This window comes from Citrus sinensis, chromosome 4, assembly GCF_022201045.2.
Source record: "Citrus sinensis cultivar Valencia sweet orange chromosome 4, DVS_A1.0, whole genome shotgun sequence".
Classification (NCBI taxonomy): Eukaryota; Viridiplantae; Streptophyta; class Magnoliopsida; order Sapindales; family Rutaceae; genus Citrus; species Citrus sinensis.
Window position 1 is genome coordinate 27,184,962 of NC_068559.1, and position 25,112 is coordinate 27,210,073.

General features: G+C 35.6%; 4 protein-coding genes and 1 long non-coding RNA gene across 9 annotated transcripts; 3 read left to right on the top strand and 2 right to left on the bottom strand.

Annotated features, from left to right (window-relative positions):
• LOC127901733 (uncharacterized) lies at nucleotides 1–3,636 on the top strand. Its single transcript, XR_008053969.1, has 2 exons — nucleotides 1–144; nucleotides 2,185–3,636. It is a non-coding gene; the product is annotated as an uncharacterized LOC127901733 (long non-coding RNA).
• A 1,434-nt stretch (nucleotides 3,637–5,070) lies between these two features.
• LOC102615826 (non-functional NADPH-dependent codeinone reductase 2) lies at nucleotides 5,071–6,784 on the top strand. Its single transcript, XM_006483700.4, has 4 exons — nucleotides 5,071–5,710; nucleotides 5,818–6,061; nucleotides 6,133–6,312; nucleotides 6,406–6,784. Exons 1-4 carry the CDS (start codon nucleotides 5,373–5,375, stop codon nucleotides 6,628–6,630), a joined length of 987 nt encoding a protein of 328 aa, XP_006483763.1. The 5' UTR covers nucleotides 5,071–5,372; the 3' UTR covers nucleotides 6,631–6,784.
• A 380-nt stretch (nucleotides 6,785–7,164) lies between these two features.
• Nucleotides 7,165–10,965, bottom strand: LOC102615522 (uncharacterized). Its single transcript, XM_006483699.3, has 7 exons — nucleotides 10,052–10,965; nucleotides 9,545–9,685; nucleotides 9,097–9,462; nucleotides 8,718–8,960; nucleotides 8,117–8,209; nucleotides 7,700–7,900; nucleotides 7,165–7,618 (listed from the first exon to the last, which is right to left on the bottom strand). Exons 1-7 carry the CDS (start codon nucleotides 10,349–10,351, stop codon nucleotides 7,406–7,408), a joined length of 1,557 nt encoding a protein of 518 aa, XP_006483762.1. The 5' UTR covers nucleotides 10,352–10,965; the 3' UTR covers nucleotides 7,165–7,405.
• Nucleotides 10,966–11,073: 108 nt separating this feature from the next.
• On the bottom strand, nucleotides 11,074–15,721 carry LOC102614649 (uncharacterized). 5 transcript variants are annotated; one of them, XM_006483695.4, is made up of 12 exons: nucleotides 15,449–15,721; nucleotides 15,231–15,344; nucleotides 14,973–15,097; nucleotides 14,295–14,344; nucleotides 14,121–14,221; nucleotides 13,659–13,746; nucleotides 13,098–13,260; nucleotides 12,413–12,584; nucleotides 12,197–12,268; nucleotides 11,992–12,105; nucleotides 11,700–11,890; nucleotides 11,074–11,626 (listed from the first exon to the last, which is right to left on the bottom strand). In XM_006483695.4, the coding sequence occupies exons 1-11, from the start codon at nucleotides 15,548–15,550 to the stop codon at nucleotides 11,798–11,800; spliced, it is 1,194 nt and encodes a 397-aa protein (XP_006483758.1). In that variant the 5' UTR covers nucleotides 15,551–15,721; the 3' UTR covers nucleotides 11,074–11,626; nucleotides 11,700–11,797. The 5 variants fall into 5 exon arrangements, with proteins under 5 accessions (XP_006483758.1, XP_024957342.1, XP_015387483.1 ...); XM_025101574.2 differs by having other exon boundaries at nucleotides 11,074–11,643; XM_015531997.3 differs by having other exon boundaries at nucleotides 11,074–11,646.
• Nucleotides 15,722–21,653: 5,932 nt separating this feature from the next.
• LOC102614357 (two-component response regulator ARR6) lies at nucleotides 21,654–23,167 on the top strand. Its single transcript, XM_006483694.3, has 5 exons — nucleotides 21,654–22,129; nucleotides 22,211–22,287; nucleotides 22,394–22,471; nucleotides 22,600–22,670; nucleotides 22,776–23,167. Exons 1-5 carry the CDS (start codon nucleotides 21,964–21,966, stop codon nucleotides 23,083–23,085), a joined length of 702 nt encoding a protein of 233 aa, XP_006483757.1. The 5' UTR covers nucleotides 21,654–21,963; the 3' UTR covers nucleotides 23,086–23,167.
• The last annotated feature ends 1,945 nt before the right edge of the window (nucleotides 23,168–25,112 follow it).

Sequence of the window (25,112 nt, forward strand, 5' to 3'; positions counted from 1 at the left end):
TTTCCGTTATTCAAAAACTTAAAGCATTTCGAAACTTTTAAAAACAAAAGAAAATGAGATGAAGAATGAAGAAATCAGAAGAGAAAGTGAACTGATAAAGCAGTAGCGGTGAGAAATGAACAAAGACAATCGAAAAGCTAATTGGTATACTTTCCCTAATCTATCCCTTTGTTTCATTCCCTTTTCTTTGTTTTTTCTTTTTCTTTTTTAAAGATTTCTTATAGGTAATATAGATAAAATTGGAGTTTAGAATAGTTACAGATATTAAGAGTGTGGTGATTTGATATTTCTAAGGAAATCGTGACCAGTTCTTGCTCATAAATGTGGTGAGCGAGGAAGATTCGATGAGTAGAAATTCACAATATTTATTATAAAGTCATTGGGAATAGTGTTTGAAGATAAGGGAGAAATTAGGGTTAACTCTTTAGAGATTAAAACCAAGGTGGATTAAAAAAAAGAATAACCTTATTTTTAAACAAATAAATGCCTATAGATTTAGCATAGATGCGATCAGGGACGTAACTACAAAAGATAATGGATCATGTGATCATAGTGAGAGGAAGAAAAAAAAAAGGTGAAACCCGAGCCTTATAGCTAGAATATAGCCCATCGAATATGATATAGATAAAATTAAGTCAATCTTTCAAGAGCATAGCCTCAAGGTTATTACGGAAGAATATAATATCCTAGGGTTGTAAAGATAAGGGGTACCTAAACGAGGTGAAAAACCAAACCATTCTCTTAATGATATAATGGCTATATGTTCAAAGTTTTTAGATTATGGGCTACTATTACCCATGCAACCTTACTTTATAAAAATGTTGGCTTGACTAGGCTTAGCCCTCTATCCATTATCGTTAAAAGGATGGAGAATACTCAGAGGTCAATATGAAATATGGGTGAGAGTTGGTCTACCTGTTTAGGATATAGAAATATAGTCACTAGATATCGATGTTGTGAAGGTAACATGAGACATCGATGAGAGATTTAGCTACCTTGCGAGCAGACCAGAATCGGGTCAATCGATCCTGAGACTTTTATTTAATACTCGGATTGTTGAATGCCACCTAGGAGTTCGTTCGTAATGTCTAAGCACGTCCTGCCATAACGTAACGTTTAAGTGTGATCAGGCGTTATAACTACAGCTAAATAACTATACATAAATGGATACATTAACTCTTAATTCAAGTGACGCATTCAATTAGTAACGGTTGTACATTGAAGAACAAGCGATATTCACAGTTGTCTACAAGAACCTGGAGAGATCTAGAAAAAGAGACTTTTTTTTTTTTAAGGACGACTAAGAGGAGATCAGATAAAAAGAAAACACAATAGAAATACTTAAAATCATTAGTGGAGTGGCATTATTATTCTTTGCTATAAAACTCAATTATTGACTTGAGCGTTAGAGGATTTTTGTCGGGAAAATCTGGCTCCCCTTGACAGTTTTCTGTTATTGCAAATAAAAAGAACCATCGCTGCGATTCCAATTCCATTGAAGTGACAAGTAACAATTTCCCATCAAAACAAATTCAAGTGTTGACGGAGTAACCTGGTCGCCATCATCGCCATCATCAGCTCGACCAGTTTTTGATATCAATACTACCCAAGCCCACATTTCAAAAATTAAAGAAATGTTTCAAACTCAAGAGTAACCCAAAAGATCGTGAGGGCTTGTAATTTATCAGCATGGCAAAAAACACAAAGGTTAGTCCTGAATCTACCGACCCCTAATAAAATTTTCAAATATCGATGATTCTGGATTTTAGGAGAATATCGTCAGTTTACAGAAGATCATATGTATGGAGTACCAAATACGTTTAAACAACTAGATTTGATCTTAGTAAACAATTTTAGAATATTCAATTAGGGAAAATGAAGATTATAAAAAATGATAACTTATACACCTATGGTGGCCAGCCAAAGGTATCAGCATGTGTTCAGTCTAATATTAAAAGAGCTCTGTCATATTGCTGGCTATACACTGACCTGAGACTAAAGAGTCTCAAGCATGTGGACTTGTTCTTTTGCATGAAGCAAGACTATTACAAGTTGTTCAGATAAATAGGAGAGGTATATGATGTGCTTACAGTTAATATCTTCGAAATACTTGTTAAAATATGATTATATAATTGTTTTATTAATCTCGTGAACAAGAGCAATGACATTAGGTATCTTGGCCAGATTGAAGAAATGGCTATGTAAGGAGTCAGCAAAAAAAGACTCAAGAGATGGAGATTGGAGGAACGCTTTAATCGCTATTAGAGTTTGAAAACATAAATTCCCTTTTTGTAGTTTGCTCAATTGCAATGATTCCCACTACCATGCTGAGCACTCGTCTTAGGAAGATGACCACAAGATCAGGACATGTTATTTCCAAAGTAGAGAAGCATATTAAACTTTATGATTTAACAGCATGTCGCACTAAAATAATAAAAAATAAAATAAGGGCACTCGTGAGTGTCATTCTCATGTGTAAACGCACTTATTTTTTTTAATGCGGACACATTAAGGCATACGTCATAATAGGGTTAGTTTTTTTTTTTTTGTATATTAAACTATCTGGTATCCAAATGCTACATTGAGTCTCGACTAATCCAAATTTGAGTCGGTTAGGACCATTAGGGAGTCAAAGCTCTCCCAACAAGTATTTAACGCAGCTGCATTCTCAAGTTTCGAACCGAGAACCTTAGTTAAGATAGAACAACCCATTGCCAGCTGATCTACCCACTTGTTGGTTACGTCATATATAATAGGGTTAGTTTTAAATGTACTGTAAAGTTATACAGCTTAATAGCATTAAAATCTGACTTTATTAAACCGTATGACTTAAAATATATATACATAAAACGAGGTTACCTACACTAAAGAAGTACTCTGTGTGTGTGTGTGTGTTGGTTTAAAAGATGCACAGTTGTAATTGCGAAACAACGGCTTTTCGATCGTAGGGACCAAAGTAGTAGTTCCATATATAAAAGGATAAACTTCGTAAACAGCTGGCGATAGAAACTGGTCAAAAATTCTAATTATATAAACCCAAAGGCATCCTCTCTCCCTCTCATATTGAGAGAAACAACAACCTGTTAACGTAACAAACACAACTCCATTGATCGCCCAAATCTGTAATTTGTGATTGCGATCAAGGTGGGTGGAGAAGCAGATCATCAAAAATGGGTTCTCATAATGGAAATGGAAACGCATGGGCTGATCAATGGGACAAGGACAATCACCACAACGTCAACCCCACTGCAAATTATTATACCCCAGAAGACAAGAAGGCTAAATATAAGAAGAAAGTCGGAGAAGGTCTTGACAAAACTAAAGAGGTAGCAATTACCGGCATGAAGAAGGCTAAGCTTGGTGCCTCTGCCAGTTTCAAATGGATCAAGCAAAAGTGCAACAGGAACAATTCTCATAAGTATTGAAATTATCCCTGTAATGTCCGCAATTAATGATCTTTCTTCATTTCTGTTTTTCCTTTAATTAAATTGCTTCACAACTCTGTTTCTGTTATGTAAACATTTGGATACGTATTTGATTGTGCCCTTCTTCTGCGTTTTAGTTTGTTTTGTTATGTTTGTGTAGAATTATGATTGGGACGTATGCAATAAATTGAGAGGCTTTTTTATCTGTTGATTTTGATGCCATTATTATTTTAGTTTTGTTTCTTTTGTTTATAGATGGTATTCTTCTAGATGGTATTCTTCATATTTCATATTCGTTCATCAAAGCGTAAGCAATTATGTCATTGGTTCGTGCCTTTGAGCTGGTCAATACCTTGCCCATCTCGCCAAGAAAACAATATTATTAAGGCACCGGTCAATATTCACGTTGAAAAAAAAAATTCAATCAACCGTAAGCCTGCCCTTATATGAGACTTTTTCAAAGTGAGGGGTAGCTTGTTCAATTGATCTGGAATGATTTTAGGGTCCTTCTATCTTACATGCATGTAAGATACATTCTTCTCACATAAATGGTATGTGGGTCCCACACATGCACTATTCATGTGAGAGGAATGTATCTTACATGCATGTAAGATAGGGTTTACCATGATTTTAATATTGAGTCCTCTCATTCTGGATTCCGTTTAACTTTGATTTCCCCCCTACAACATGTGTAGCGCTAACAACAACGTGTTAACTGTTGCAAGTTTCATTGAAATCAAGGCAGTGATGGAATGTCCAAGAAATAAGAGATTCCCTTATCTTTAAGCTTTTTCACGGCAGCACAAAATTCCATATCTATCTATAGATCGTTTGAGTGGGTTTTTAGATAGGGAAAGCAAAATCTTGAGCCCCAAATGAAGCGGGGATCAGGAGAAAAATGTTTTCAAAATTCTTAATCGGCGGAGTTCGGTTTTTGAGCTCCCCACTCCACTACCTTCTAATCCAGAATACTTATCATGTAATTTTTTAAGTGCACGATCACAAAGAAAGTCATTTTAGCTCAAATTCTAATTTTAACACGTGGAATACACACCTAATAATTCATAGTCCACACCGAATAATTTATACTCCATGTGAGTCTTTGAAAATATAAAACATATGAATTTTTGGCATCGGTGGGATTGGGACTGGGGATGGGATCACCCTCCTCCCAGTCCCTAGATGAGTCCACATAATCACCCTTGACCCTTCCATTCTACCTGAATACGGGGGCCACGTCAATATTATATTTGTGGCAGTGACAGCATCATTTCGTCTGTTTCTTTCTGACATCTTATGCCTTTTTCGTCAGCAGAGGTTGGAGTTCGAATTTTTCTTTGTATTAGTCTGTGTGATTGATCTGTAGTCAACTTTTCGGTCGGAAGTTTTTTGTTTCTCTCTCTCTCTCTTTTTACCTTAGAAATTGGATTCATTTATCCATCTTATCTAATCTTATCGTTCCATTTCATACATGGACCGTATACTTCGGCATCTTGAGTCACGCGTCATGTATCATTGATCTCTCTAGGAAGGAAAACAAACAGAAAAACCAAAAAAAAAAAAACAAAAAATGTGGCTCGAGCTGCGGTGTGGAGTAATAAAAATGGTCACGTGTTCCTCGAGCTCTAGATCAACTTAGCATCGCTTGACGGTTGAATGTTAGAAATAAAATTACCCCCCTTGCGCGTGCGTGCCTGCGGCGTTTTTTAAAAGATGAGTCTCGGGCACTCAAAACAGTTAAAAAGTTTGTTACTAGTCCCAAGGCAATAGTGTCTCCATGGTAGTGGCTGAGCATTAATTGTAAACAACCTAAAAATAAAAGTTCATTATTATATTGACTCGGTCAGTTTCTCTTGAAGCTTATTCATTCATCTCCAATCCACAGACTTGTAACTGTAACATATTGAAGAAAAAAATTAATCTGGCTGGAGCTTTGCCGCAGCAAGAATGGATCAGGGTTCAGAGATGGGTTCTATCAGTATCCCGGATGTTCCTCTGAAGTCGAGCAACAGGAGAATGCCGGTCTTGGGCCTCGGCACGGCGGCCTCTCCGTTTTCAGGATCAGAAACGACTAAACTGGCAATTCTTGAAGCAATGAAGCTTGGTTACAGACACTTCGACACGGCTACGCTCTATCAAACGGAGCAGCCGCTTGGTGATGCAATAGCTGAAGCACTCTCTACCGGCATAATTAAGAGTCGAGATGAACTTTTTATCGCATCGAAGCTTTGGTGCAGCGACGCTCATCGTGAACTCGTTGTTCCTGCCCTTCAGAAGAGCTTAGAGTAAAGCATTTCTCTTGCATGATCAGATCGATTTTGGGTCCATGACCATATGTCGAATTCTTGTTGATCAATAAGTCCCTTTGTGTGCTTATACCCCTTTTGTGCAGGAATCTTCAGTTGGAGTACATTGATCTCTATGTCATTCATTGGCCCGTGAGCTCGAAGCCGGGGAGCTACGAGTTTCCGATAAAGAAAGAAGACTTCCTTCCCATGGACTTCAAGTCTGTCTGGGAAGCCATGGAAGAATGCCAAAATCTTGGCTATACCAAGGCCATTGGTGTCAGCAATTTCTCATGTAAAAAGCTTGGTGACATCCTTGCCACAGCGAAGATTCCTCCTGCTGCGAATCAAGTGAGTTTCTTAAAGAAATATTTGTGAGTTTTCTGAGTGGATTTTATCTGAAGTTTTTGCAATTTCAAAAGGTGGAAATGAACCCACTATGGCAACAAAACAAACTGAGAGAGTTCTGCAAGGCTAAAGATATCCAATTGGCAGCTTATGCTCCCCTAGGAGCCAGAGGAACCATTTGGGGCAGCAATAGAGTTATGGAATGTGAGGTGCTGAAAGAAATTGCAGAAGCCAAAGGGAAGACCGTTGCCCAGGTGCTTATTTAACTTTGAACCATTTGTTCACTCAATTTTATATCACAGTTTTGATGAATTCAGAAACTTGGGATGAAATACTTTTGGAAACAGGTGTGTTTAAGATGGGCATACGAGCAAGGGGTCTGTGTGGTGGTAAAGAGTTTCAACAAGGAGAGGATGAAAGAGAACCTTGACATATTCAACTGGGAATTAACCGATGAAGAGACCAAGAAAATCAGTGATATCCCACAAAGCAGAGGGTGCCTTGGAGAAGATTACATCTCAGCGAATGGACCCATCAAGACAATTGAGGAACTCTGGGATGGAGAAACTTAACTTAAAAAGTTGATCATAGCTAGAGGTACACCGCATTCTTGTAACGACAAATGTTATTTCCATCAATATGATCAGCTTTTCGAATTGAGCTTTCAACTTTCCCATAATCTTGAACAAAATAATCATAAAGGACCTGAATCCATTGAAGTTTCAATTCTTCTGCCCATTTGTTCATGTATGGATTAGTCAAGCCTATTTGCTATTGCTGCCAAAAAGCCACGCTCTGAATGCGTTGCATTTCAACTTTACCCAGAAAAGAAAAGCGAAAAAAACATGATCTGAAACGAGGATTAATCCTCCGAGAAACCATTATAATCGTTTCTAGTGCCACATTTCAACTCATTTATTAACTTAACTACTTAAGTTGCATCTCTGCGGTTTCGCAGGCATGTAAGAGTGCTCATTTTATTTGGAAGAATGGGGAATAATGAGCTTTTCCTTGCAAGTTACAAGGCTAAACGACTCAAGGCTGAGCGTTTTACGTTTATTCAGAAACCACCCATGGAATTTCAAACCATATTTATAGAGAAAACAAACAAGAAAGTTCCAAATCCATAAATGAAAATCATTCCCTCTATTTCAGTCACATACAAGTACAGACACGTACTCCAACCCTAGTGGAAAGTAGGTAGGAACATAAAGCTTAGAGCTTACACTCTCTCTATGATTTCCATACCTCATCTTTGCAGCTTGATAAATGGCATTAGACAAGATTTAACGCCAACATCAGTGTATCTTCTAGGAACATAAATTATAAACAAACAGAATGATAAATTCAGCATCGCTGGGGCCGTTCATAACTAGGAGGTAAGGATGGGCAGTTTTCGTTCATGTTGGCATATGGCTCTATGGTGTTGTATTGAGGCAGTTCCATCCTATACTCACCAAGAATCTGGCAAAAGGGGAGCTTGGCTTCCTCGTTGTTGCACCAGCTTGGCAGGCGTGTTTGATTATTTTCAAAAATCTTAAGCATGTATGCATCACGAATCTGTTACCAGGAAAAAATGTGCAATGAAATAGAACTTGCAATTTGTGTAAAACAAAGGAGACCAAACAATTTAATACTTACAGTAAATTCAGTCACTTGTATAGAGTTGGAAATAGGACCAAAGACTCCAGCTTCTTTATACATTTCAAGAATAAAGGCAACACATGTAGTTGATTTCCCATCACTGTATACCCATTCATCTTGCTCGGGGATGGTAAGTAACTGATCAAAGGATATGCCACGCTTTTCAATCTCATCTAGAATTCCATGGAGATCTAAATCCTGATAAGAACAGGTGAAGGAGAAATAGCAATTTCTTTATGAATCATTTAACATGGAACAGGAATAATAACAACTAATTCAACTATCTCAGACAAGTGAAGCAAAAATTAGAAAGCACACTTCCAATTATCCATATTTCAACAGACAAGTTTAAAATTGTTCACAAAAAAAAGACAAAAAGGGAAAGAAAGTAATTGAGGATTAAGCACAGAGTACCTCAGTTCCAAGCCGCTTGTTTAGAGCTTCATTCCACATATTTGCAGCGTATGCTGGCTGCACTCTAGTCCACATAGACATGACAGAAACCACCTGCAAATAGAATCAGACAATCATGAATCTCCTCATCCTGTATTTCCAAATACAATGCAAATGCATAGTGATTATATAGACTCTTACTCCTCTTTTTGGGAAAGAAGAGTGATAATAACCACTAAACTAAGCAGAGGGACCAACTTCCAACACCACCATAAATTTGGATTTAGGAAGCAAAACTATCTATAACCATGACTGTTACACCTGGTAAACCATACACGTCATTTTTTTCATGTTTACTCCCTTGAATACTGCCTGCACACATGTATACGATGCACAAACATACCACACCCATGATGGCAGAGCACGTCCCTGATAAAAGATATCCACACTTGAAAACAGGATGCCATAGCAAGACCTAAAATAGAACTCGTGTGCTTCTCATGCACGTGACCAACTAATAATTACTTCACAAGCAGCATACCAACCACTTAATACAACAGTATATTTTTCATGTAGCACACAAGTTCAATAAACAGGTAAATCTTATTAAACTAACACATACCAAGTGAGCATCAAGGGGTGGTGGATAGTTGTCTGCCATAGTGTCAATCCAACTAAATATCATGTTATGATAACCATATGGCTTTCCTGACATGCTCCGGGCATATTCCCAAGCTGCTGTAGAGTTGAACTTTGCACGTACATCAGGATGTAAAGGAAGTAAGGCTATCTGTGGATTAGAATCATCCTTAAGTGCTAATTCCCACCATTCATCCCATGGAATAACCACTATGATTTCTTCTCCCTGCAAATTCAAACAATTATGTGTTGTAAGCACAGCACATTTATTTCCACAAAACTCATTTCCATATAGGTCAGACCCTTTTCTTTCCTATTCCATTTATCCTGGTCTGGCAAATCTATATTTCTTCAATGCATACCTTTTCATTCTCATGTCCTGACTCACCAACCCATAGATTACCCTCTTTGTCCTTCAAACATACAGCTGTATGACCAGCAAATGCTCCCGTCACCCATTTTTCCAAAGTCTCAAATCCACCCCACCGACCACGGATCTTTGACACTGCCAAAAAATCACCAGAATGTACATCCTCTGGATTAATGGTTGCATGCCAAGGCTGAGGACGTTTTTCAAATGTTGCACCCATGTGCTTCTCTAGGAAAGCCAGGTTAGCATTCTGGCCCCAGTGAGAGTTTGAAAACAGAGGCAAGATATCTATTAGAGAAAGCAAGGTCCCCATCATTCCTGATGGCATGAGAAATACAGAGACTCCATGCTGCTTCACCTGCTCAAGGGACAGTGAAAATGTCACGCCTGTACAACATAATAATGAGCAAAAACGTAACAGACAAGAAAATTCTGCATACATATTCTAACTCAGCAGGTTCTTCCCAAGAGTCAAATTTCAGTGTATGTTCTCGAGCAGAGAAGTAGTAGTCCCAAGTAACCCTGTAAGGTGTTGCAAAAACATACAGATCCATACACGTCCAGCTGTGCGCATCAGATGTCTGCCATAAGAACAAATTAGTTTCACAGGAAAGTAAACAGCAACAGTAACAACACACCATTACAAGAAAACACTAAAATTTCAATTACCGACCTATCAAAGCCCTGTTCATACTATTCCAAATTTTCAGTTTACTGAGACATTTAAACAAATTCAACTTCTTTCAATAATCAACGCTTTTCCTGAGATACTAGAGACTGACAGAAATATCTATATGCTAAATTGCAAGCATAAATTTATTCACTGGATTCAATGAATGCCCAGAGTTGTAAGTAATATCACTAATTAAGCGGTAATAATCAGAATTAGAATTATACAAGAAAACGAAATGGCAATAATAAAAATCAAAATAAACAAGCAAGGTTACCTTGAGATAGAGGATGCCGCCGCCCAAGGCAGGCTCAAGATCACCTTCGGTGAACTCGAGGCGAGCTTCGTTACCGTAAAAGCAGGCACCTTTCCACTCGATTGACCCATTATTAGGAGTGACCGATCCGACATAATAAGGCAACAAATCAACGGCACTGTGAAAATTATTCAGTACCGGCCAGGATAACTGACGTGGCAGAACTGGAAGCACGTCGTTCACTCTAAACGGAACCTTGAAGCCTTGACCAAAACCTAATCCTAAAAAACACAATAACAACACCAATAAATATCGAGACATGGCAACGTTTCTTTTTCCCCCTTTTATTTGATCAATTAAAGTCTGCAGATTATAAAAAAAAACCCTACAAAGCTTTTAGAATTTTTTAGCTCAATTAAACGGGCGATCTTAAAGTGGGTCCATGGATTCGAGTTGGCATGTGAGGGCGAGGAGGGAAGGATTCTTTGGTCTGTCTAGCTTCGAATTTGGATATTATGGGTTGGTGATGGTGGCATTGACTAATCGACTTTTGTTTGATGATCATTCTGTACTTTAACGTTGAGAGATGCTTAAGTGGCGAATCAGCTTGGCTACGCGTGTCCGGTTCTTCGAACATTCAGTAACTGCCGCCGCGGTTAGCAATATATATACGGAGCCCTACGTTACAATTAATGTAACATACACGCTCAACAACAACTACATAAATAATAGACCCACATAATTTATGTGGTTGTTGTTAAATGTATATGTTACATTAATTGTAACATAATATTTGTCTATATATATATATTTTTTTAAATTTCAGTTCGAGAAGAATGTTTTTATTTATTTATTTTTAATGATAGTTCAATACTTCAATATGTATGAGGTTAAATTTTGTCAATTACAGAATAATTTCCGAAATTACTGTAAATATATGCACAATGACATTTAACAACAAATACGATAAAGAATACTAACAAACGATTTGTGACGTTAACCAAAAAATTCATAATTTTTCTATGATTTAAAAAAAATAAAAATAAAATCTAATAATGAATCGTATTATCTCCCATATACACCTGCCGTCCAAATGAAACTAATCTTTTTCTGCGTTCGAGTGTTTAACCTTGCCCCCTAGCGAGCAAGAGTAACTGCTTAACTATAACAACAATTTAAAGTAATTAACACTAAGAAATGCCAAATTTGAGTAAATGATACAAGCTGCAAATGGGGAAAAAGTTATAATCGAGAACCACAGGAAGTCTGGAATCCAGATGATGTACAAGTAGAACACCATGAGAACGAGTTGCCCTCAAACAACTCCAGTAAATTAATTTGTAAACCATCATCATCATCTCAAGTCAGAACCCAAACTCAAGCACCATTAGCTACCCGTCATTAGTAATTTGAAACAGAATCAATATTTTCCCTCCAAAGAAACTTCAATCACATAAATGATAAATTAGGCATCAGCAACTTTACAAATCATTATCTATCTCAGATTGCACAAAGGTAAGGACTGCGTCAAACTCTGAACCTGTATTTGATAGGACGCTGGCAGGCAGTGGGATAGCACCAAACCTTCACAAACCCCTGCATGCAAAATTTCACTACTACATCATTAGACATATCTCATCAGCCTGGATAACTCCATCAAAGTTATTACCTGAATCACATGCTCCTCAGATTGAAGGGACTGACATGTATGCTTGGAGGACACAGCATACAATTTTCAAGCAGATGCAGATTGCTAAGCAAGCCACTTCACATCCCAAATAGGAAGCAATTTGAATAGCAAGGAAGAAATAAAGCACTGTCTTCAACCACCATCGGCTGCCTAAATGGGTTTAATTGAATCTACAAGACATAGGCTTTGAATTAAAATCTGATCAAATAGAAGAATAGGTTTATTACCATTTTAACAACATCAAAATTACAAAGAAGCAATGTGGACATACAGGAACTGAAAGAGGACAACCAGTTAGGGTGGTTATGCAAGAAGCTGCAAGATGACAAGCTTCTTCACAGTAATCAGAAAATACTGCTGGGACATTAATCTCTTTTATTAGCTCCTGAAAAGCAGTCATCCAAGCACTTGAGAAGTGACGAATGAAGTGCAAGCACATAGACATAGCAAAACCAGTTAAAGCAATTAAAGCGTACAATAGTTGACGACCAACTTGAATAAGCAGCAATGCCAGCATTTGGAGCAATGATTAAATGAGGAAATGAATCCTGTCAGTAGAAAATAAGTCATGAGAAATAAAAGACATAAAACAATGCAGATATAAGACTTCCAAGATGGGAGGCTTTTGATGGACTACTAATGAAAGAAAAAAGAAGCACATATAAATGTCTGAGCAGTGCAGAAGAGTACACCTTTATGATATCTCTAAAACAATCATGATAAAATCCTTTGTGTAGATGCAATGTCACTGCTGAAGATCTAACTGTGCCTACACTATGATCGAGCTCCTCACTTGGAGATTTGCATATGCAATCAGAGTCGGTGCAATGAGCATAACTACAAAGATAAATCTTCTCACCATCCCTAATCATTAAACAAGCATGAAAAGAAGAATTAAGTATTGAGAAAATAATTGATGCAAGTATTATCAATTCTTTTCACTAGATTCTAGAAGATTAGCAAGGAATACCCAGAAGTAGCAATTGCCTTATCTTCACGAGAAGTGCATCGATTAAAAAATAAATCAACAAAGGCTTATCCAAAATATAAAATAAATAAAGGAATTGCAACTTCACAATTTATATCCTCATGCCCTGTCAGATGGGACTGGGTCATTGGCCAAGATCCTTCCTTACAGCCTGGCCAACTATTCATGAGGCCTATTTGGAATAAGCTAATTTAAGCATAACTGCATACGAGACCTAACCAGACCCTTGCCAACATGAATATTGTAAACATAAGAAATATAAACATCTAACAGGGCTTGAATTAATTAATGTTTATCTTTCCATTATATGTATAATATAAACTACTAAGCACACTGAAGACTTGGATTTGACTCCCCGATGACTGGAACACAGCCAATTCACGACTGACCTATTTGGTGGAATTTCAGGTCCAATAATCTCCATATGCACCTGCACACCAGGAAAAAGTGCACGCAACTCCCCAAAGACAGGAAGTTGTAGAAGCTCTTGCTCAGGCCCTGAGAAGTTCAAATCAAGAAGTAAAACTGCAGAAATACTACTGCAACTGAATACTAACCAGATTTTGTGTAAGGAGATGAACCGAGAACATGCATTCAGAGGAGCAATAAGAAAATTAAGAGTATTCCCCAATGAAAATAATTCAGCATTAACAAATATTAAATCATGTATATATGTTACTAAAGCCTAAACCGCAGTGTTTAGCATATGCTTTAGAATTTGATCACCAATAGCTACAATTCTTTAACCAATTATAACCTGATCACTAACAATCCTGAACTAAAAAACACCTCTCAGACATCAAAATTGAATGTTATCCTTGGCATATAATTATAATGAAGAAGTTATTGAAAGGGAATTTTCTAAATTGCAAGCCGTTAAAAGTCCACGCACTCGAAGCAGTTCAAAAAAGAAATGCTTAGAGAGTGAAAAGTTGAAGGAAAGACTATACCAAGGTAGTGTATGCAAAGTTTACGACTGATTTCTGAACTAAAGCTTCTCAATCCAGCAACTTGAGCGGCATAATATATTGTAAGTGGCTGCAGTTAGAAACTAAAAGATGAGAGCGGTAATAACAACCTGCATATGTTTGAGTGGCTGGAAAAAGTTACAAGTATTCACTTAAGATTGTGTCTTGACAATTAGATGTTAATGCACATCTGGGGTAAGAGTGTTTCAGTCCTCAAACTCCAACATCCAAATATAGCCTAAAAGCTAAAGCATTCCTGAATTAGAGAGATCTTGTAAAACAAAGTAAAGCAACCAGGTAAGCGTCCATTCATCAAATATATTCCAGATTCGGCCGTGTGAGATTAAAGGTATTCTGATTAGGAATTGTGTAATTACAATGATTGAAAAGGATATACAGACACATGCTTTAACTTATTATTTTTTAACACCATACATATCTTACCCAGTGCAGAAGCAAAGCAATGGGTGAATGCAGCGGGATGCTTCTCCACTCATAGTAATCCTTCCAGCCACATAAATCCTTTGATATTGGAGATGAAGGCCCTACATGATACAAGAAAAAATTAGACAAGCCAATTGTTACATGGAAGCAAGAAGGTGAAGCAAACGACAATACCATAACATGGGCACAAGATTCTAGGGAGATCCCAACCATCATCTTTTGACCTGCCAGTAAAGTAACATATGCGAACAAGATTAAAGAGTTACAATAATAACAATAATAATGATAATGACACATGCCAGAAATAATCCAATCTACTAATGCCCCAGTATCCACAATGACAATTTTTCCCTCACCCAAGGATTAACAAATTGTAAAAGCATCACCAAAAATTGAGAAGAATATGAACCATAGTCCTTCCTCTTATTCTTGTCATGTAGATGGACCAGTATAATCTTAATCTTGTAATACAATTTAAAACTGTTTTATAGTTGAAACAACATGTTAATGTAGTCTGTGGAGATAATTTATATGCTTTTGACAGATTATTAGGCACAAAGGGATGATTGACTCAAGTAGTGAAACTTAAAACAAAGCACAACCAGGCAAGTGTGATTTGGAAGCCTAGCTCAAAATGCAAGATAGGCATCTTTTGCCATTCAAAAGTTGAAAGGATGTCTGTGTAATGACATCTTGGAAAAGAATTATATCAAAATTCTGTAAGGTTAATAGAACAAATCCTAATTCTAACATTTGGAAAGAGAATTATATCAAATCTCTTACAATGTAATCCAGGATGCAAAACTCAGACTACCAAGTAAAGATAGTAGGAAAACAGAATGCACAAAGAACCTTGCACGCTCAAATGAAGCAGCTGATGAGGATAAACCGCAACTGCATTCACACATCCACATTCCCACTCCATGAATTCCCCTCTTGCTTAAAAATGAACATCTTGTTTCCTGCTTTTCACACACCTAACAAAATTATACCGAAAGAAGCACATTAAATGAGTTAAAACTTAAAAGGGCACAAATGAAATGATACACACTGCATACTAGTTCAAACATTAACCACTCTCGGTATCCCACCAAGGCAACAGTAAATTACCTGAACAGTAGCTTCTTCAGAAAATGTAAAAGGAAAATTATTCAATACATCTACGCACTTCATTTGCTGTTCTAACCTTTCACACTCTCCTTTATGATCACTCCAATGTGAAATCTGTTAAAAAAAATATATATTCTTACCCAATAACTTTCACTCATTTTTTTCCAACAAAAAATTAAATAGTTGATGTAAAGAAAGAAGTAAAAATTGATGGGCACCTGGTGAGAGACGGAGCAATAAGCAACGGCTCCACAGCGACCACAACGTCTTCTGGCCGGGCCAATGCAACGAGTTCCACGCCCTTTGCCAGCACACTCCATTGATTTTGGTGCCTCTAGTTCGCGGTTAATTTGACAAAATAATACTATATGCTTGTCTTAATGAAATTGAAATCCAATACAAAAGTCTGGTATTTTGATCATCTAATATCAATCAATCAATCAAATGGAGGAAGCAGTGGATGTCCTCAAAAACTGATAAAAGTGAAAAGCACGAACTTTAATTGTATAGCCGAGAACATGAGTTTGGGCTTTAGATATTAACTATGGGCTTATGACCGCTAGTTTAAGAGGAGTGCTTCTAACGCCCCCCCTCAAACGTCCTTAAAAAACCCCACCCCTCAAACTTACAATTGTAACCCTAAAACAAGAATTACAATAAAAGACATTATGTCTTTTTCTAATGGGAAATTATCAGCCATATATCCTTAAATGACACCAGTATCAAACGTGTTACAATACTTTTTAAGTGTATCACTCGTATACCCTAAGTTGACAAAACACTTCTGCCGTCCACCAATCCGTTAATTGCCGTTTGCGAGCGCTGACATCATAAGAGTAATCTAGTTTTTTTTTAAAAAAAATGACATGTCATCCCATTTACCTAGTAAAAAATGACATGTCATATGATATATTTTGATAAAAATGACATGTCATCCCATTTATCAGATAATTGTTAATAATTGCAAAAAAAAAAAAAAAGCTACTTTACAACCGAATCTACTCCTCCAAAATTTAACCTAAATTATTGAAGATCTACTATTTCAAGCTCCAACTTGAATTTTTTATGGTATAATATGTATAATTGTAAATAATATGTTGTTAATAATTTTTTATGGTATAAGATGGATATTTTTTATGGATAATTGTTAATAATATGTACCACTAATAATTCATATTTTTTTAATAACAAAATGTATTGTTAATAACAAAATAAAAAAAAATTGTGTATTGAAAATTTACATTAATTTTCAACGAAAATTTGTCTTTTTACTTCATTTTGAGTTTAAAGGGTAAAATAATCATTTTGCTCAAATTCTGTTAAGTTCTTAACGGTAGTAAATGAAAAAGTGGACGCCATAACTCTTTTATCAACTTAAGGTATACGAGTGATATAAGCGAAAAATGTTATAGCACGCTTGATACTGGTGTCATTTAAGAGTATATGACTGATAATTTTCTTTTCCTAATTTGTTTTTTGTCCATGTCTTTTAAGTTCTCTCTTCTGGAACTTAAATGAGTAATTTAGTATTGTAGCATCAAATCTTCTTATACCAGAACAATAAAAGGATTAATCTTGTTCCTCGAAAGTTTTAAGAAAAAGAAAAAATTCATGTAATCAACAATCTTTACAATATTTTCAAGACGGATTGTTAATAATAAATCTCATATTAATTTTTAGTTTTTTTTTTACCTCAACTAAAAGTCTCCATGTCTATCTTTTACCTACTTACCATGTGAAGGAGGAAATAAAATGAATTAATAAACCATAAAAGGAAATAACAATAAAATCCTGCTAATTAGTTACTCCCAATTCACATTAACTTATGTAAAATTTCAAAGAATTGGCTTATATCTTATGAAGCTTTTTTTTTAGGGGGCAAAGATTGACTTTAGAAATGAGAGAGAGAGAGGGAGAGGGAGAGACTGTTGGAAAAGGAGGAGGCTGGAGTTTATGTTTATAAAATGTAGTTTTAGAATTATGGAAGTGTTATTACAATTAATTGAAATTTTAAACTCTTTTTTTTAGTGTGGTATTCTTAGGGAAAGGATTTAATGAAAAATTTTGGGGGTATTAAAAGGCCAACTCTTAATTTAAATTTTAACGCAAAATAAAGTATTTTCCAGTCTCTTGTTGTATTGAGAATAATTATAAAATATTAATGTAAAATAATACATTCCACCAATAAAAAATCCCTTATTTTATTAAATAAAAGATAAATTAAAATATGAGAAAAACAAATTAAAATAATAATAAAAAATACATATTCTAATATAATATATTTTATCACATAATATATCACAATGTATGTTTTTCTTATTTTTAATTTATGTTAAAGTAAGTCTGTAAGGATGCATAAATAGAAATATGGAAATATCTAGAGGAATACAATGATTTTTATATTTTCATTTTTTTTTTGGCCAGGTTGGATTTAAATTGGTTGTTAGTGGGATAGCATCATTGCCCTTCTTCGAGGTGTCTTTGTGCATGAAGTTGCTCAATGCTCGCCGTGTGAGTGTGTGTCTGGTTACCTGCCCGGTTACTTATTCCAATTTTTTAAAAACATAAATACATATATACTTTTTTTTTTTATTAACTTTCTTTTGAAGAGTGGTGACTGTAGCTTAGCCACTGCCAGTGTCCCCAAGCAATCAAGCAAACAGGCCCAGATTGCTTTTAAATTGGAGGGTGAGTCGACAAGCAAACAGAGTCATCTTCATGTGTTTTTAACTGTTTATTCACTTGGAAACAACCACATACAACATCATAGGTTAGGTTAGATTAGATTGGGATTCAAGATTTAGAGTTAATTTCGGAACCAATACAGTTCTGTCGCTAGTAATTTTTCTACCAACCGAATTGTGAGCGTTAAATTTTTTGTTACTTTTCTCTTTAGTAAGACTCTGAATATTTTAGATGTCACTACCAAAGTTCTTCAATTCTTGTGATGTTATAGCATATCCTTGATTCCTTAAATATACCCCAAGATAATAGAGTGTTTGAAAATATGGAAGAAGTCTTGTTACCTGTTTGGTAAAAGCAGAAAAGGAGGAATAATTTTTAAAAATAAAAAAAGGTTGCCAGTTGAAGAAACCGTGGGAAAAATAAGATAGCCAAATCACACTGAAATATTAAAAAGCAGATTCCCATCCCATATCATCTTAAATAAAAATTCATCTTTCGCACCGTCGTCATTGCTTTCTTTCTTTTTCTCTTTTTTTAACCTTATGAAGCAATGAAAAATATTATTAACCTTAATTATATATTCTGGGTACATTTGAGCTATGATTCTCTTCGAACCTTCAATGTAATATCGGATCCCCAAAATCCAATCCATTCAAAAGAGTTCAGTTGGTCGGCCATGAGCCCATGCCTCCGAATCACACACATGACATGCCCACACGCCAAGAGAACAAAATACACATACTCATCAAGATTCCAAATGGGTCGTACGATTACTTTTATCCCCACACGTTTTTCTTTTCTTTTTTCACTTTATTGATCGTCAATCATCATGAAACCTGAGGGTGGAAAATATAAATTAGTGGGTCATGGTGGGCCAAATTTGAGATTCTGTTTGACTAATGGGCATTAGTTTGCCCTTAAAAAAGAGAAAAAAAATTTCTATCAAGCTCTAGTCTGATTAGAGTTGTTTTTCATAATCAATTCCCAAGTCAACCAGTTCTTTATGCTCTTTTAATTTCTTGTCTAAGAGTTGGAAATTTATGTTTCTTATTTCAAAGAATAATGATAAATATTTTAATTTTTTTAATTGCTAAGATCCAAGCTAGATTAATTGGTTAGAACAGCTCCTGGAACAGTCTAACTATTCTTTGTCACACCTTAAGATGCCCTAGATTAACTTAGCTGCGAGACAAATAAAGGAACACCGAAAAAAGTCTCATACAACAGCAAATATTAAGAACAAAAAAAAAAAAAAGAGTAAAGAGAATAGCATAAGAGATTTACATAGTTTAAAGCACCTTACCAAGGAATTAATCCTACGGCTTTATTATAATTTTTTATTGTTTCAAATTTATGGGCTCATTAGCAAGTGCTCTTTACCCTCTTTAGCATTGTGTGATTAAAATTCAAAATAATGCAAGTGCAACTCTGCCAGTTAGAAGGGCGATGACAAAAACGGAAAAATGAAAAAGAAAAAGAAAGGGCCGTACAGGTTAGTCACCGGAAAAATGACCTAGGGTTAGCGTAACCGTGGCTCTCCTCCTGACCGACGCGGGTTTGAGTGAAAAAAAAAAAAAAAACAAGACGGGGGTGGCTGTGACGACAAAGCATCACGTTGTGTGAGATTAGCTTTCACCTCTCTTTAAGGAGAAGATGCCGCGATATGTTGATTAGATCTACGTGACAACATAAAATCTTCTTTGGAAAGGCAATTCAACCGCAGTGCTCTGCGAGATTTGATCTGCTGTGTGCCAGTACAGTGTCTGAAAGTTTAGAAAGTATAGCAAAAGTCCAAATTTTGAAAAAGAGTGTGTTGGTCCCACGCCAAGATTTCTTTGGACTCCCAAATCTCCCTGATTTGGCGTGTGGTAAATATAAATTCCCATTTTAAAAGGAAAAAGGAAAAAGGAAAAAAAGTTAGAAATGGATTTCGATAGATTACAACATCATTCCATCCCACTTTACTCGCGACGTCAAAATGTCCTGACCCCAAATTTAAGGCTCCGGTTAAGTTACGTTAAACGTAACTTAAGTCAGATACAGCAATAATATTAGTGATGAAATTTATCACTATTATTGTGTCGGGCTAAGTTACGTTAACATGGACTTATCACTGTTGTTGTGTCGGGCATAAGTTACGTTTAACGTAATTTAACCGGCTCCTAAATTTTATATTTCTTATTAACCTAACTATTTACTATTTATAACTTGTACTCCACCTGATATCAATATACTTTTTTGAAAAATTACACGTAATTCAAATACACTTTAACCGTTACTATATATGTATTTTACATTTATAACTTTATGAAATACATTATAAAAACAGCTACATAATTTATGATATATGTGTTATAATACTTGAAACATCTTATAAGTTGTACACCACATTAATCAATTCAAAAAAAAATATTACGTACAATATCTTAAAAATCAAAGTGTGTTGTTAGATATACACGATCAATTGATATAGCCATAACTATTTTGAATCAAAGAAATTCAAAGATTGAGGAATGAAATAGAGAGCAAGTGGAGAAAGTTATGTTGATTATTCCCGCATTGACTTACTTATTATCATTTAGCCCCTTTTGGCTTCATATCATTTATGTTATTTGCATGAATAGTTGGATAATTCCCAACTAGATCCACAACATTTACCACTTTAGTGCATGTTAAAAATTTTTAATACCTCGTCTTATTCTTAGTGTTAAAATAACATAAGAAAAACACGCTCTTTAGGGATAAAAATGATATTTCCAAATACAAATAGATTATTCAATTGCAAAGTAAGATCTTTCTGTTTGTTTATGCATGCGTGGCTGTGATGGAGTCGGGATGTGTGAAATGAAAAAAAAAATCAACATAATTATAATTTCGATGTTGCATTGGGGTTGCGATAGCAAATTTGCAACGAAGATAAACATCCATCTATTTCGTAGAATTCTCCATTTTTAGTTTGAAGTAAATCATGATCGATCATCACCTGATATACATCGCTTGCATCTTCATCTCATACACGCGAGTCTGCAAATACGAAGAGATTACCATTGGTAATGGTATCTCGTTGAATCCGATCTGCACAAAATATTTTAATTATAATCGATGTATATATACTTATGTTATTCCCATTAAATACCAGATTACCTTACCGCAGACAAGATCAAACTCGTAATTCTCTTAGAACGTTTTGAAATTCAAACTTGCAATTAACACAATCTCAAACTTTCAGTGAAGCGAGATTCGTTTTCATATACAGAAGCCAGCTTGACTTTGATACGCTAAAAGCTTTAGGTGAATCATAGAAAGATAATAGGATCACCTAAAAAGTAAAATAAATAAATGAAGCAAACAAAACACGAGGCAGCACGTGTATGACTCACGAGATTACTGAAGATGCCCCACAGCCATTTCCCTTCTTTTATTTATTCAAAGGCTTGTGTGCTTGTAGTGGTACGACCACAGTACAGTTATGGCTGTAAATGTCACCGGCGAAAGGCAGTACAGTAAAAACTTCACCATCCTTCATAACCCAGCCGGTACCGAACACGTGTCAGTTATCGAATTACTGATGCGGTCATAGTTTGACCTCTGCCCAGTTTATCTCCTCGATCCCGACCATTCACCATCACTCCTTTTTTTTTTAACGCATTCCAATATTTGACCGAAATATCGCTGGACAAAAATCAATAGCACCGCGATGAGAGATAAGAGATGAGAAGATGAGATAATAATGTCTTGATTTGGAGATCTCACCAAAGTGGATTTCAGAATCCGAGCGTTATTAGAGGCTGGTATTAAAAAAAAAAAAAAGTGCAGATTTCTTAGAGAGAGAAAGATTTGATTTGATAGAGAAAAAAATATAATGAAATAGACAGATACGACGTATTATAATAGTACTTTATAGGCAGCGTATAAAAGAAGATGGCTTAGCGGGCCTGGGGTCATGTTTTTGCCTCTTGCCCCAAGAGAGTCCACTAAACTGACACCATTTCCGTTTTAATTAAGAATTCTTTCTTCTTTCTTTCTGTTGTGAGAACTAAGAAAAGAGATGACGACGACAAACGGCGTCGCTTCGTTGAGGTTGATATCCGATGAGATCGATGGTTTTGATTTATCGCCGTCTGATACTGAAGAAGTTCATGTCCTGGCGGTTGATGACAGCTTTGTTGATAGAAAAGTCATCGAGAGGTTGCTAACGATCTCTTCTTGTAAAGGTCCGTATTTTCTTACCATTTTTCTTCAGTTTTTTTTTTTTTTTTTTTTTTGCCCACCTAATTTTATGTTTCCATTTGCAGTGACTGCAGTTGATAGCGGAAGGAGAGCTCTGCAATTCCTTGGATTAGATGAGGAACAGAGCATTAATGGCTTTGATGTGAGTGAATTTTGAACTTGATTCAAAGTTCAAACATCAGGCTTAATTTTCTATTATTTTAAATAAAGTTCGACCTGAATTCTAATCAATCGTTTGGTGGATTCAGGGTTTGAAAGTGGATTTGATAATCACAGATTACTGTATGCCTGGAATGACCGGATACGAGTTACTTAAGAAAATCAAGGTAACCACTCCATTTAACTTTCTTTATTCAACAATTATTGTTTTTCTTAATTTACAAAATCTGTTTTTGTTTATTTATCAATCTGTTTTTGTTTCCCTTTTTTTTTTCCCTCCAACAATCTTGAGCAGGAGTCATCTGCTCTCAGAGAGATACCAGTTGTAATTATGTCATCAGAAAATATTTTGGCGCGCATAGACAGGTAAAATATATATTAATTTAAAAAAACTGAAATTAATTTGAAAGTTGAAACTATTTTGCAGATTTGTATTATTGATTTATGTTTCAAATTTGAAAATTGCGACAGATGTTTAGAGGACGGAGCAGAGGATTTTATAGTGAAACCGGTGAAATTATCAGATGTGAAAAGGATTAAAGATTACTTGACGAGAGACGTTAATTTGGGAAATGAAGGGAGAGGCATTAACAAGAGGAAGGCACGAGAAAGTTGTGATCTGTCTTCATCACCTCCGTCCGTTATCACATCATCATCCTCTCCATCGTCACCGTCCTCACCCTTTCGATCACCGTCAATTCACTCATCATCAGCACCGTGTTCTCCTCCTTCGACGTTAGATTCTCCCACTAGCCGTCTCAAAATGACCATCTCTGATTAGATTCTTGTCATGTATTTTACCGATTAGGGAATCATGCAAATGCTGCAATTCTCCGTTGGTTTTAACGGTTTTTGTTGCTTCACCGCATTTTTTCTTTTTTTCTTTTTTTGGGTCATTTGGTTTTTTTTTTTTAATGATAATGACGACAATTTTAAGGGCAAAAATATTAACTAATTAAATTATGGAACCATCCAGTGTCAGCAAACCAATGAATCTAAAATCTAAAGAAGTAATTGCAACAATTGAAGACTTTTCATAACAACATAAAGATCTGTGTGTAATTATATTGATTTGAAATCTCTTTTATTTTAATTGTTGCAATTTGAACAATTTTCATAAATAAAAAATGGTAATTTACTGTGTATTTCAAAAAAAAAACTCTGTGCTTATTTCATTTGCAAGTGCGATTAAAAATCTTAAATAACGTTAAGTAGACCAAAACAGTTGAGTCATAATTTTATTTGCCATTACTAATTTATTATTAGATGATAAATTTTATAATTTATAAAATCACTATTAACATCTCCACTCTAAACACACTCGAAACGAGTTGATTATATAAGTGGAGTGTTGAAAATTAAAGAAATTGGTTTCGTCAGAGTTTATTGATGTACGTCTATTTAAATGGAGTTAATTGGAATCTGAATAATTATACAATATTACGGTGACATCTATTTTAGTGAAGAAAATGCAAAATGAAAAATGGGTTGGAAAATACCAAAGGAATATTTCATGAATTGTGTGTCGAGATTGAATTTGAGAAAAGAAATGGCATGATGTGAAAGGATTAGGATTTTGGGTACGCAAAGATCTTGTTGTCTACTAAAAGAGAATATTTGGGATAGGAACGTGAATAGTGTTGTGAGATGCGTTGGGATGTCTCCTAATGAAGAGGCTGGCAGCTGGCTGATGTGGGGCTCTGGGTGTGGCTCAGCTTCAGTGTTCTGTCTATTGTCTAGTTGCCCTTTTGTGTGTGGCAAGTGATAATTAGCCATATGCCCTGCTGTTGGGCCTTAAAATCTGTCATTTCAGTTCCTGGGCATCTTTGTTTCGAGCAAAAGCATCGAACACCACAGAGTTAAGAGAGATTTTTGGTTGGGTTTAGCCATTATCCACAGCTGAGCTCACAGCTTTGCATTTGCAATGGCGTGATTGGCACCCTCCCGCTGCCGGCACCTTCTTCGAGCACTTACTATAATTTTGGTTTTATCTCCCTGTGTTTAGTCAGCTTAAGCATTAATAATGGGACGGTTAATTTGTCATTACATTATAATATGTGATGTTGATGATGTGCCACAACTAGTTTTTTTTGGAGGTGATTGGTGCGGCTGGCTAAAAAATATTGCAAAAGATCCGTGATTATTTGGTTTCCCTTTCGTGAAAGATATTAGACTTTTAAAAACCATTTTAGTTGTTGGCCATGAAAGCCTAGTTTGGCTATTGCAGACGAAAAATAATAAATAATAAAATTCCCTCCTTCGTTTATGCTCAATGTCCCGTCACGTTTACCTTAAACTCTTTCCATGACCATCACCAATCGTTTTTTATTCTCTTTTGGGATTAGATACTATCACCAATCGTTCGTTAGTCGGCGAGAACTTTTGTGTTTTTAAACTTGATCTGCATGCTGCACATACAAGAAATTTCAAAATCGTATCAATGGAAAATCAAATAGGGTAATTTTTCATTTTTGAATTGGTTACCAACTACATATATTTTAATGCAAAGCCTTTATATATATATTGTTGAAAAAATAGCATATCTATATGCTATTTTGAGGGCACATTTTGAGTGGATCCCACTTAACAAAAGTGAGAAATCGTGTGAGGTTCGGATTCTATTCCGTTAATACTTCATAAGTGTAATTTTATTTTCTCAAAATGGTGCTTGGGTGAATGAGAAATTATCTCTTAAAGTTCACCCTTAAAATTGGAAATTTGAAAGGAAATGAGGCTTATCCCACGTAGGAAAAAGAAGCCTATGGATTAGTGTTTATATACAAACACTTAACCATGCATGAATAAGAA

Excerpts from the sequence above, each read along its gene's own strand:
- LOC102615826 (XM_006483700.4), top strand. The coding sequence starts at position 5,373 with ATGGATCAGGGTTCAGAGATGGGTTCTATCAGTATCCCGGATGTTCCT. Across the intron at positions 5,711-5,817 it reads GCCCTTCAGAAGAGCTTAGA|GAATCTTCAGTTGGAGTACA; the intron begins GTAAAGCATTTC and ends CCTTTTGTGCAG. Across the intron at positions 6,062-6,132 it reads TTCCTCCTGCTGCGAATCAA|GTGGAAATGAACCCACTATG; the intron begins GTGAGTTTCTTA and ends CAATTTCAAAAG.
- LOC102615522 (XM_006483699.3), bottom strand. The coding sequence starts at position 10,351 with ATGTCTCGATATTTATTGGTGTTGTTATTGTGTTTTTTAGGATTAGGT. Across the intron at positions 8,210-8,717 it reads CACCCCTTGATGCTCACTTG|GTGGTTTCTGTCATGTCTAT; the intron begins GTATGTGTTAGT and ends TTCTATTTGCAG. Across the intron at positions 7,619-7,699 it reads TACAAGTGACTGAATTTACT|ATTCGTGATGCATACATGCT; the intron begins GTAAGTATTAAA and ends TCCTGGTAACAG.
- LOC102614649 (XM_006483695.4), bottom strand. The coding sequence starts at position 15,550 with ATGGAGTGTGCTGGCAAAGGGCGTGGAACTCGTTGCATTGGCCCGGCC. Across the intron at positions 15,345-15,448 it reads ATTGCTCCGTCTCTCACCAG|ATTTCACATTGGAGTGATCA; the intron begins GTGCCCATCAAT and ends TTTTTTTAACAG. Across the intron at positions 14,345-14,972 it reads GCTTCATTTGAGCGTGCAAG|GTCAAAAGATGATGGTTGGG; the intron begins GTTCTTTGTGCA and ends CTTTACTGGCAG.
- LOC102614357 (XM_006483694.3), top strand. The coding sequence starts at position 21,964 with ATGACGACGACAAACGGCGTCGCTTCGTTGAGGTTGATATCCGATGAG. Across the intron at positions 22,472-22,599 it reads AGTTACTTAAGAAAATCAAG|GAGTCATCTGCTCTCAGAGA; the intron begins GTAACCACTCCA and ends AATCTTGAGCAG. Across the intron at positions 22,671-22,775 it reads ATTTTGGCGCGCATAGACAG|ATGTTTAGAGGACGGAGCAG; the intron begins GTAAAATATATA and ends AAATTGCGACAG.